The sequence below is a fragment of the Glandiceps talaboti genome, chromosome 21, assembly GCF_964340395.1.
Source record: "Glandiceps talaboti chromosome 21, keGlaTala1.1, whole genome shotgun sequence".
Taxonomy (NCBI): Eukaryota; Metazoa; Hemichordata; class Enteropneusta; family Spengelidae; genus Glandiceps; species Glandiceps talaboti.
The window spans coordinates 14,891,019-14,904,860 of NC_135569.1; the positions used below are offsets into that span (position 1 = coordinate 14,891,019).

At 35.7% G+C, this 13,842-nt stretch overlaps 1 protein-coding gene across 1 annotated transcript in view; it reads left to right on the forward strand.

The window, feature by feature from the left end:
• LOC144451288 (polycystin-1-like protein 2) overlaps positions 1-7,128 on the forward strand; it is a 10,114-nt gene extending 2,986 nt beyond the window's left edge. The window contains exons 5-11 of the mRNA XM_078142091.1: positions 725-1,397; positions 1,819-1,966; positions 2,722-2,942; positions 3,722-3,851; positions 4,286-4,975; positions 5,410-5,970; positions 7,013-7,128. Coding sequence (XP_077998217.1) covers positions 725-1,397; positions 1,819-1,966; positions 2,722-2,942; positions 3,722-3,851; positions 4,286-4,975; positions 5,410-5,970; positions 7,013-7,128 — 2,539 coding nt within the window. The remainder of the gene's footprint in view (positions 1-724; positions 1,398-1,818; positions 1,967-2,721; positions 2,943-3,721; positions 3,852-4,285; positions 4,976-5,409; positions 5,971-7,012) is intronic.
• Positions 7,129-13,842: the final 6,714 nt, after the last annotated feature.

Here is a 13,842-nt window from a genome sequence, read left to right on the forward strand (position 1 = left end):
TAGTCATTTTCAAACTTAGTTTTGTTATTTCTATTTATAATGCTTATTTATTTGTTCACCATGCATGCCTCAAATCAGGGTCATTATGAGTTATGTGCTGCAGTGAGTTATCATATGTACCTATAATAATGTCCTGTGTATTACAATGAAATGATCAAGACGTCGTGCACTAACTATTTGTAGCGTCCCAGTACATTGCCCGTTAAACTCATTTTGCGATAATGCCTTCAACTTATCTTTTCCTCTCAAATGTTTGAAAGACTAACAGAGTTTTCAATACCTTTGCCAATCAGCCCAACATTGTTAGAAAGCATTGTCAGTGACAAACATGTGTGCATAAATTGGCATGTTAATATTGCGTATACATTTTTGGCCAGGATATGGGTTTTCATACCTTAGTAGTATTCCTTTTCAGCCCTTCTTAAGGTTTTTCCCTTCCGTACAATCACTTCTTCAAGTCATAAAGACTAAATGTGCACAATATGTACAAGCCACATGTATGACATATATAAACATTACAAACATTATAGGCTCCTCCAAGATTTGTCCTTGAAGCTAAAGCAATTAGCAGTGATGAAGGTATGATAAATTGTAAACAGATTGGCTCTTCGTTCAGATACGTTTGAAGAGGTACACATACTTAGCAACTAAACTGAGTATTCCCTTTACTAATTGATTTTACTTATTGAAATCATGATGAGTGTATCTGGATTTTTTCATATAGATTCCATTTCACCTGTTACAAATGGTTTGCTATTGAGAAATCTAGCAGCACTTTACGACAAGTACTACCTGTTTGCAGCAAACCTCAATTGACGAAATTTGTGCATTTGATGTCAAGCCATGGTCGAGATAAAATGACTGATGACTACCTATGGGGTTCCGTCGTAAATAGGCAAATACCAAGTTCCTTTACACGAGTCGAACGCCTATCCTGTTGTCTGACTGCCATGTTTTTGACAATGTTGGCAAACGCTATGTTTTACAACAGTGATGATAGAGTTCAGTCAACAAAGATAATAAAGTTGGGACCGATAGAGATTCCTCTTGGCATGATCTATACAGGATTGACCAGTTGCCTGGTAACCATACCAGTATCCATCATCATAGTGTATCTATTCAGTAAATCCAAGCCATATCGCCGTGTAAAGAGAAGACATGGTTCAGCAACTATTCTGAGCACCGCAGACAATCTCTCGGACATCGATGACAAAAACGTCCCGTTACCTTGGTGGTGTAAATGGATTGCTTGGTTCTTAGTTGCTATTTGCGTACTTCTGTCAGCATTCTTTGTTGTACTGTATAGCCTACAATGGGGTCCAGATGTTTCGAAGGAATGGTTAACATCTCAACTTTCATCTTTGTTTCTGTCATCATTGGTAATTGACCCATTAAAGGTAAGCAAGCTAAACATTTTATGTTTGTATTATTAGTGAAAGCGACTTTGCTATACCCTAATTACTGTATACATACTAGTATATTATATACAATGAACATGACACAGCATACTAATAATAGTACAAACTGTAATATTGTGAGTAGTTATGCTGTATGATACACATATATATACGATATTTTTGTTTAATCCATTTCTGCATACCTTTTAATAGGAGTGTCTGTGGACATAAAAGCCACATCTTTATTCTAACATTCAACGTATTGGCTTATACGACGTATTGTAATAAGTAACTTTATAGCAACAATTTGGTCTTTTTTTAGAGTAGCATCCATTATCTACCAAATTATCGCATTTCTACAACATTAACAAAAGGAAGTGTCACTAATTACATTTTCATTCTTCATGTTCTCTTTATACAGGCAATCCTAATAGCCTTTGTGCTAACGGTGAAGTTCAAGTTGCTCAAAGAACCAACCAAAGCGGAACCAAACAGCAGTGATGAACGTGGTATTAAACAATCCATTCAGTTTGATTCCATTAAAGTGGAAGATACTTGCAAACTAAAAGGTGAGTATTCTATGTGTAGTTTACATACAGTTAAAGCACTGTAAGTAGAGACCATATGTCTGGTTATAATGGGAGTGATAAGAAAGCCAATCAATCAATCAATCAATCAATCAATCAATCAATCAATCAATCAATCAATTAATCAATCAATCAATTAATCAACCAAAATATTTGTATTTATATTACCAAAATTCAGTGGGACGTAATATTCTATGCCACTAAGCAGTGACAATAGTACAAGTAAATCGATGTCATTTTAAACCAAATCAAATATCTCTGAACAAAATATAGTTGAAACAAATGTTTTCTAGCAAGCAAGATTGAGCGGCTCAATGTCAATGATATGTGGCTTGCATGTGTGAGCATTTGAAATTGACAAATCAAATCTAGAACCATTGCAAGAAATAAATGCACTGACTAGATCAAACATACCATGCACATCAACCAAGGACATACCTGTAAGTCTGTAAGTTATATGAGATGAGAATCATGTACACTGTTTTAATTGCTGAACTACATGGTTCTAATGTCAAGGTGGAAAATGACCTCCTTTTCTTTCAACCTAAGACACCATCTTCCTTACTTATTTTACAAGACTACTGATATTTCAGAGATACTATCAAAATACCATAGTGGTATTTTATTTCTTTTGGAATTTATAGATATTTGCCAAGATTATACTGAAACTTTCAAGATTCTCATTATTGATATAATTTTGTGTTGTTTTTTTTATTTTCCAAATCTTCACCAATCAGACACAGGTGACTTTGCCTCTCCCCCAACACCAAAGGAGATAAAGAGTGCAAGACAACTTTACATCAAACATATGAAGCTGATGAAAACTATCAAAGACATGATATTTTGGACACTGTTTCTTGTGGTGACAGTACTGATTACTCAAGTGTACAGATCTCCAACCCATTACTATAGTAACAAAGCCATGTATCAGACTATTGGACGCAGAGAAGCACTCCAGGTATTTTAATACAGTTGTGTCAGGATGTGTCTTAAAGTGGCCATATACATGAGAAATTGGTAATCAGTTGGGAAAATGTTTAAAAGATGAAAATAATTACTGTCCTGTTTCTATACTGTTAAAACTATTATTAAGATAACAATTATACCAAGTCTGGGTTTGTAACTTGATAATTGCAAAAACCTCAAATATTGTGTGAAACGTTTCATTAAGAATCACTGCCTATGACTTTGGAGAGCTCTCCAATGCATATACCTATATATACATATACATATACAATAACAAGCCTTTTACAATAAATATAAGTTACAAATATGGACTGGATCTATGTTGTTCCTCATTGGTTATTTTTCGAGCACAATAAAACAGAAAAGTTGTTTTCTTCATCAAAAATCCAAACTAAATACATATTTCTCATCCATATGGCCACTATAATCGGTCATGTTCTGTTTGTGTGTTCATCTAATGTGTTTGTTAGTATGAGTGTTTGCATTGGCAATGCTTGTAGTAGTGTTTTTTCAGTTGTTATTTTGTTTCTGAGCTTGTTATTGTCCTCGGGTTAGCCTGCGTAAATCACTTTATAGTTTCCCTTTCAGTAAGACTATCAGATCACCCAGATTAATTAAGTGCTGGTCAACTGTTGGGTCACAACTCTGACGGTCACATGTTATATCCATCAAATGTTTGTGTATTACACATGTGAAACTAAAATGTGATATTGTGACATACTATTATTTTGGAGATGTAACTTTTTTCTTGTGGTCTTCTGTGTTTTTTAGTGCAGGGATGTTAGCTGTATTCTAGAATGGATCAACAGACGCGCAATATATTTTGACAAAGAAATCATGACTACAGACATGTCCTATGTTGTCAGCAACATCACCTTGCGACAGCAACGTATCGCAACAGGTAGGAATGAAAAACGATAACAAGTTTGATTCGGACATCAAAATAATCATTTTCAATTTTTTTATTTTCTTTCTGGCTTCCTTAGCTAACCTGCACACATTACCAAGATTTTTATTCATGTTCAGGGCTGTTGAATACAGTTTTACTATACATGATCTGCAATGACCTTGTTAGGGTAAGGTTGCTTGGTTCCTACAAATGTGAAGTATTTAGAATATAAACTCGTTGAGACTTAATATAGTCATTGTTTAAACCAAATATAGCTTTATTAAAACAAAGAGAAGGTTCTAGTCCTCACAGGCAGCCAATAAGTGTGTACTATGTAAATTTTGGTGAGTAAAAGTTATAGTAATTTCAACTTTCCAATACTAGAGGTGTGCTCCTTTCATATGTCATTGTCTCAGTTTTGTTCCTATCATTTCATACTTTTCCAGACCTCTGTTCAGATAAACCAGTACTGAAAGCAATTCATGAGAAGTGCATTTATCATGGCGAGATGGATAAAGGGGCATACGGAATGGGATGGACGACATCGCAAGCGGACAGTGTAACCAACTTTACATACTCGCCATGGGTGCATAGTAGTCATCGCCACAACCATCTAAAGTACACACTCCCTGTCTGGGCACCTAGTGGCAAGCGATACAATGCAGAGGGTTTCATTGCACCACTCGGTAAAGATGGGCGTACAGCGAGAGATATCCTAGACAATCTAATTGATAACGGATGGGTCGATAGGTACACACGGGTCCTTATCTTAGAGTTCACCACATACAACCCAAATGCTAATCTCCTCAGTGCGGTAACATTCCTAGCTGAATGTCATAGTACAAGTATCATCTCTACCATGATTGAAGTTTCTACTGTGGTCTTAATGGATCCATTCCAAGCCAAGAATGATGCAGTCTTTCCGGTAATATGCCATGCACTGTTCAGCATTCTCACACTATACTTGTTGTTCAGATATATGTCTGATGCAGGTGTGTGTGGTTGTAAAGTTGCATGGAATTTCTGGAACGCATGGTACTTGACAGGTTCAGCTTTAGGGATGATTTCCACCGCCATGCTGATTCTACGATTGGTCGTGATGAAATGGGTACTTCAAGAACTCAGCCACTGTGAAGGTAATTAACATGTCAAGTTGAATTTACTAGAATGTCGGCCCTAGGGTTCTTATCAATCTGATTATCCTCTCTCTCTCTATCTATAAGATGGTATTTGTTTGAACACAAATTACTACACGTTAAACAATAAACAATTAAAATCTGATCAAGGTGGAGACTTATTCCCAATGGAAAACCACAACCTCCCCAGTTACCAGATTCATGACCCCAAATGATTATTACCGTCAAAGGAACCACTCATGAATATTTATGTTCTACCATAGCATAACAGGAGCTGGCCAAAATCATAACGAGGAGCAAGATTGAATTAGGTTTTACTCAGCAAAAGTGATGTAACAATACAAAACGACTCTCCAGGAGCAAAACTTACAAACCTGTCTGAACTCCTGGAGTATCATTCACCTTTAACAAAGAATGACATATATTTATTTCAGACTGCTATGGAAGTGTACGATATCTGACATTTATTGATGATATCCATACAATAGTCCTTGCACTTGTATCTTTCGTTTCAATTATTGGATTGCTAAGTGTTTTCTCTCTGAATCGAACCACATCTGTTCTTGGGATATGCATTGGTATTGCTGTGCGACGACTTCTCTTATTCACACCACTATTCTTTATTATATTCTTTGCATATGCTCAGTTATTCTACTTCTTGATAGCACCAACTTTAGGATATGCTAGTCTGTATGACACAATGACACAACTGTTATTTCTCCCTCTGACTTCTACACACCACAGTGAGTATGCTGATTCTGTAGTTGCACAGATCATGATCTCAACACTTCTCTATCTGAAGAACTGTATCTATGTGGTGCTTGTTATGTCTATTGTCAACACTGCATTCAAAGAAGCACATCTCCAGCCAGGACTAATGGGTGAAAGATATGATACATATGACAACCTGTTGAATAAGATTTGCCATTGGTTTCGAAACAGTTGGATTTATAGACATTACATTTCCCATCGGAAACGAGATACTAGTAGAAAAGGCAAGTATTCTTGGACAACAATTTATGAATAAATTTCATTGACATATTAATCATTCTAAAATATTTCATTTCTTTAAACCTGCGCTACCTGTAACTGGGGTATTATGTTTTGAATGAGACAACTGACATCATAGTTACAAAATTATTAATATGCCAAAAATTATTTTATATATGTTATAACAGTGCTACTATTTAGTAATAACTTGAAATATTAATTTTTCGGGGGGGGCAATATTTTTGGTTACGGAACTAAAAATCAATTTGATGGTATATATTGCACCTTATTATAAGAGCAGCTACACACATATGGGGGAGGGATATTCCAGTTGCTGCTAATTTAGCTTTAATAGATGCATTCTTAACTGGCCTTCAGCGTCCCTTTGCTTTTTGTACTTCTAATGTGCTCTGTATAACATCCTAGTGCTTTGTATTGTTTTGTATTTGAATTGAATATAACAACAATCATTATTAAGTATCCTACATCTTGAAATTATCAAATAATGTAGATGTTGAAATTGCTGTATGACAAGATCAAATAATGTAGATGCTGAAATTGCTACATGACAAGATCACCCAATAATGTAGATATTGAAATTGCTACATGACAAGATCAAATAATTTAGATGTTGAAATTGCTGTATGACAACATCTTGATCTTGACAATATCTTCTCAACCAATGAGTTGACAGGACATTATCAAAACCAATACCATTGGTAGTAGATCGAAATGTTGCTTGTATTTCAAATCTCCACACCAAGCAGTATTTGCAATTATAAAGTCATGAAAATCTAGTCTTAGGTCCAAAATTATCGTCAACTTGGTAGTCACAATCAAATGACTTACGCAGATTGTACAAAATGGATAATGCACAAGTAGTTCAAAGTTTTTGGAATTGACCTTTAGAGCTTTCTCCGTCAAATGTACTTAGCTTTCTGATCTATTGATATGGGTTAGTACACTAGATCAAATCTTTTTATTTTACAATTCTATATCATACAGATAAAAAATTACCACAATCATTATTTTATCGTTTTTATTCAGTGTTCAAACGTAAAAGGATTCGAAGGATTCGAAAGATTCCAAGGAACGTGTCTGCCTTCAACAACCTAGAAGAACGTCTGAAAGTGATAGAAGACAGAGTTGACAAAATGAAATAAGCATGACATATAGTGTGTATGGTCCTGTCAACAGTAATTTACCAGGTTTATGTTTAAGGGGTTTAACTGTATCCCGACCCTCACAACAGTCAAACCCAGTTTGTGTTCTGAATAGTTTTGTTGGGTGGCTGAAATTGTATCGCCGTTTTTAGATAGTTTACATATACTATCCATTACATACAACTAACAACTTCACTCACATATTAAAAGGGTCATTACGTCATTGGGTACGATTTGTACCACCACTGTGACCCAGTAAACCCATAATAGGGTCCTAGTAGGATAGAGATTGCCATGTAAATGTCAATCCTACAAACGTACACAGGCGGCAATGCAGTGTATACTACCCTGGGGGTTGAGTATGAAATGTCATTCTGTGCCTATATTGGTCAAGCATTTCACACAATTACTAACAATGTTTTCGTTACAGTTTACGTCTATGAAAGAAGCGGAATAATCAAATTATGCACACTTCAATGTTACTCAGTTGTTATCTATTCAAGAAATGTCATTTGACATATGACTATAGCTGTTATGGTCATTCTAAAGTTCGTGTTTTGAAAATTCAATGTATACACCATGTATGACCATAACGATTATGGTCAACATAAAGTTTACTTTTTTGAAAATATTGATGTAACTATTATATATCACCAGCAGTGTTCCCTCTAAGTCTTTTGAGACTGTGCGACTTAAGGAGAAGTAAAAACATGGGAAGGGAGACATGGCGACCACGGGGATGGTTCGGAAGGTGGGCTTCTGGACGAAGGCCGGAAACAAAATCATTTATCTATGAAGCTAACTCTTTTTACCTGCTCTTTGATGCCGAATAGAGCGAAATAAAACACTGTGACAACATTCATATATATATATATATATATATATATATATATATATATATATATATATATATATATATATATATATATATATATACATTTGACTGCAAGAGCAGACGGCGACATTGCGCAAGTAGCGCGCAAATAAGCCTTAGTGGGAACACTGATCACTCGCACGGTTTTGGTCAATATGAAGTTCACTTTTGAAATGATCGATATAAACACTATACATGTAAGTTCTGTCTATTTAAATATGTTTAGTCTACATTTGGATTTTGACTAAACGTCTCTCTGCAGATTACCTCACATAGCTCCACCCATTATGTTGACTCTGCGCTTGCTCACATGGTAATGTCACTTACATCATCTAATAGTGTGTAGATTACACAATAAATAGTTGGAACACGTGTCCATTTTTCCCCAATGCTAAATTAAAGTAAACTATTGAAAGCACAAGCACCTCTACGGAGGAACGTTAGTTAAAATAAGACAACGCAAAGGATGCAGGCTACAGTATATTATTATATGCTCTTGGTTGTGTTTGTGTGTGTTGTACTTGCTAATTGTGTTACAATATGAGGAATTAACTGACAAATTGGTATTTTACTTTGGCCACAGTTTTCGATTAGGTCATGAACTGAAGTAATGTGCAAATGCACCAGCAAATAGTACCATGTCACATTTGTGACAAATACAACTAGAGTCAAGAGTATAAGGCAGAGACAACAGTATACACCCTGACAAATAACTGTAAGGGACATATAGGAGTCACAATAGGTGAATGATTAGAGTGGCTGACTTGGAATCTGCAGTTTGCTCGGTCAAGCCTCACTGTGGTCATTTTTTTCTGAATGGCTAAAATCCTTGGGCAAGATTTGAACCATGATTGTGCCCCAGTCAACCCAGCTGTATAATAATTGGGGACCTGGTAGGATAGATATTGCATTGGAATGTATCTCCTCAGCTAGGGAGATGCCAAGGGGCTGTTGTGGTGATAGGTATGTGACAGGGATAAAAAGTGTAATAATAAAAATCACTTTGAGCACAGTGTGGGAAAGCGGTATAAATACAAAAAGTGACATTATTATTGTATCTACTATATGTCCATAATTCCCTGGGGGGGGGGGGGGGGCTGAAATGAATTATAGAAATTTGATAACCATATTCTAAAATTTTCATCATTTTATTAAATGGCTTAGATTTTCCTAATTGCCAAATTGTCATCAGTCAATTCCTTGTAATGTGTTTGTCTGTTGCATGTATTGTAGTACCGCTAATATTGTTAATAATATAAAACAATTTCAAGAGGACATTGTTTTCAGAGATTACATCATGTTCAGCTAGGTGTGTATGTATAGAATTTAAGAATATTTTATTCTTGTGTGACGAGTGTGTACACTTTTAATTGCACTTTACAAATAAAATACGCACAATAAAAAACTATTATTTGTTGTGTCATGATATTCGAATGTTAGCTGACTTGGAATCTGAAAGTTGTCATTTAACAGGATGTTTGTTTGTCTGTTTCTGTTTCTTTGCCTTTCGTGAAGAGTATACGTCCAAGTATAAAAGTATTAAATTACAGTCAAGGTAACTGTTTAAAGTAATGGTAAAGGACAGTCAAATACAATACATGACTGAGGTAGAAAAATAAAGCAGATGAAAACAAGACTGTTATTAAAACGGACACGCTAAAATAAATGTCACCAAAGTCATCTCTGTAGAAAGTATAAATAGACAATACATAATGTATTTGGAAAATAAGACGGGAGAATCATGCTACTATATACCCACTCTTTGTGTTAATTAGAAATTTTATATAATAGGATTAAAGAAACGTATGATGTTGCCATGGTGATCAGTCAACGTGTTTTCAGTACAATAATGGTAATTGTGAAACCAATATCAAGACAATTATAATGAACTCTGTCGTCATGAACGATCTCAAGGGAGAGATAATTACCTGTGGTGCAATTTGTGTTAAACTGACGATTAGTTGTTTACACAGTAATAGAGTAAATATATCATTCCGTTGATCGAAGAAAATTATTGGAGACATATGTAAAATATTGCATTTCCCAGTATAGCTACGGACAGACGGAGAAGATTCGCAATTTTGCTACATGGAGTTAATCTCTACAGCAATGATTGTGTTAATTGTTTTGATACTTCAATTTATTTAGAGCACTGGTATTTGTGGTGCTTTCTGAAGGTGACGACAAACTACATATTGCATGTTTGACACCCCACCCCTGCACCCTTATTTGTATGCATATATGAGTGCAACGTCAGCTCACAACGTCCATTATTAACATCGTGTTATTAATAATAGCCAAAATCTCAAAATTAAAACTTTTTTTTTCAGTTTTTAAAACAACAATTTAAATGCTGTTTTCATTTCTTAAAGGTTTTATATTAGGGGTGAAAGGTCTATGTGTGTGTGTGTTATGTACATGATAATTTAAAATTGGAATGAACATAACAAAATATGGTACACACCTATTATACAATTATTACAACAGCTGGTTTGACTATGAGATTTTCACCAAGGACTTAAAAATTGGAAAGCCACTCTAGGAAAGAGAGATATTTTCAAAACAATATGGGTTCTGGAGAGTCATTTCACGATTTTACATCATCTATAATTATTAGCGATTTGAGAGAAACATCATGTTGAAATTGTACATTTATGTGCATCTTTGCTATGGGCTATTGTTTTATGGGAGTCAGCAGAAATAATGTATTCAATGGTTGAACACTGAATATTAATGAGCACAAAACTGCCATACACTTCACTGTAAAACAGGTCTCATAAATTTCGATATCATCAACCTTTATATTTTAACTTTCCTATTGTCTTCCCAGACACATCTAGTTTGAAAGCTTACGTTTTAAATCGGTAGTTTTTCATGTCAAGGGATTGGAAGGAAGTTATCCCAATGACCTATATTTCTTACTATGTGGGTATTTTGATATTCAAACAAACAAACAAACAAACAAACAAACAAACAAACAAATTGAAAGAATTAAATTAATGCTTTGACAGACAATTGTCGAAGGGACACCCTAAAGCTATTTATGTTTTTCTGGTGTTGTACCAAAGTACGAAATTTGGGTCGATATATAACATATGTAAACACAAAAGCTTTGCTACTTTATTTCCAAAACTAATTCCTTGCTTTTTTAAAGCACAATTTTCAGACCAGGTCCGTTTGAAGAGCACATGTGTCATTTTTTTCACTAAACTGTCTTGTGTCAAAGGCCAGGAAACTACTAAAGGAATGTCAAGTGTGTGCAATTCGCAAACTGTCTTAGGAAACATATGCGAACCGAGATGCCTTCAGAATGAAACGAAGATAAACGTGTTGAGGTCCAAGTCCTAGGAGCAAAGAATCAGATGGTTATCAATTGTCGACCATTATTTATAAATCTATGATACTGACACTGGTTAAATTCATTGCACCTTAGTTCACCATTCACCACAGGTCTATGGCAAAGTGATTAAGCAATCCACGACGTAAGTACAGCTATGAATCTCTGACCATAGTATAGTGAAAGGTGCGAGTATTCACTTGAGTAGAAACAAATCGATGTCTTGCTCAACAAATATCGTACTGACATGCATTCTTTTTTGTGACCTACATTTATCTTAAATGGTAGTTCAACATCAAATCAAGGTACATTATTACAAGGTGTATTTTTTCAGTTGTCATTCACCAGCTCGATTCGACATGACTACCCAGAAACCAATTGTTTCACGTGCTACACTTTAACATAGCAAGATTGAGTGAATACAGTATTTTGTTACATTGTGTCTAAATGAAATAAACTAAAGTGCCACCATGCAGATACCAAATACAGACGTCAAAATATCGGTGCCTGCATGTCTGTGTCTAGTTGCAGTACTTCGCAAATGGTTTTAATGTAGCAAGAATTTGTCATCTTGCTATCTTGCTATGTGTAGAATATGCGGTGTCTTATTGGTTTCTATGTGATTCCATCAAACAGTACCGATGGACGGAAACTTGAAACGGGCTGTACATTTGCTATTGTGCTATAACGTAAGATGTAGTATTGATTAATAAGATTGTAGTCGGGCCAGACACGGAAGGTCAGCAATGTTAGAAATATATTTGTCCAGAGAGACAACACCAGATGTAATCTCATTTTGCCGTTAGAATATACGTAAGCAGACAATAACATAACATGACCTTCGTTAGGGGAGATAAAAATATAGGGACGGTTATACGATGTTTATTAAACTAGACTATGATTTATTTATATTGAACTTGCTTCCAAAATAGTTGTTTGTGGCACAGGTTATCTTACTCTAAGGTCGCATTCGGCTTGGTTAAGGTATGCAGACAACACAGACACGCAAAATGAAGCGTGACTGTGTCAACTATAAATGTTGAATGACTTGATTTATTGTAATTTTAGATTTATTACGTTCTGTACACACCCTGTTACAAGGTAAAATTTATTCATATCCCTTTTATGTATGAGGGGGGGGGGTCCTCATGAGCGATGATCCGCACATTTTATTTCCCGGAGGAATAAAAAGGATAATTGCATCGCTGTGATTCGTGACTGAAGTATTTTATGTTTGCAGTTCATGACATGACTCATCATTTGCCGTGATTCGTGACGTAACGTCTTAATTCTTGTGATTCTATATTCTATACATGTGGTGTCATAGACATGTGGGTAAAATGTTTTTGACTGTTGAACATTTATTTGAAGATAGAGGAACAAAAAATGGGAAAACTCGCAACATATTTACTTTATTTACATATGTTGATGCAAGATTAGTGAGTCATAAGGAAATACTACTACTACTACTACTACTACTACTACTACTACTACTACTATTGTCTCATAACCACTACTAAATGGAGTTTATTATTGAGGCACCACTGATGATACCCTGACAATGTCCCGCCACTTGTCACTATCAGCTGCAGCCCCCTGCGATCTGACAAAGGACAGGCCCGCCCACTCCCGGATGTTGTCTTCCCATCTCTTTCTCTGTCTACCTCTACGTCTTCCCCTGGTACTGTGCCTTGAAGGATGGTTTTTTGCAAAGCCCGTTGATCTTGTGACATGCCCATGCAATTTCAGTTTCCTCTTCTTGACAAGCGTTATATTAGTAGATCTACATATGGCCCAATGGTTCTTCTGATCCTGTTGCTAACTTCCTCATTTGTAATACGGTCCTTGCAGTACGGTCCTTCTTCGTTATCATTTCCAGGGCTTGTATACGTCGCTGGCGTTCTGCAGTGAGAGTCCAAGTCTCACAAACATACAAGAAGAAGGAGAAGACAAGTGTAAGCATAAGTCTAATCTTGGACTTGACAAAGATTTCTTGTCATGCCACACAATCTCTAGTTTTGTTACTACTGCTATCGTTTGCGCAATTCTGGCCAGGACTTCAGGCTTGAATCTATCGTCGGAGACGATGACACCTAAATACTTGAAGTTGGTAACGGTTTCAATCTTCTGGTCTACCACTTTAATTTCTTAACATATCTCTATATGAAGTGCACATATCTGTATCTGTATAAATACTGGAAACTAGCTCACTACTGAGCAAAATTTTTCCAGGGTAGGTGAGTGCGCTCAGTCATTAGTCCCTGTGGGCTGCTAGTGCAGTCTTAAATTGTTCTGTTGTGTTGCTAGTGACAATGTTTTCCGGTAACCGATTCCAGTCTACAATAGTTAATGGTATGAATGAATGTTTGCATGTTTCAGTTTTACACATAGGTATTTTAATTGCCTTTGAATGTGATCGCCTAGATGGTCTAGTGTTAAATGAAAATAGCGTGTCGGTAGGAATGGCTACAAGGCCTTGCACAATCTTGTAGAGGAGCACTAA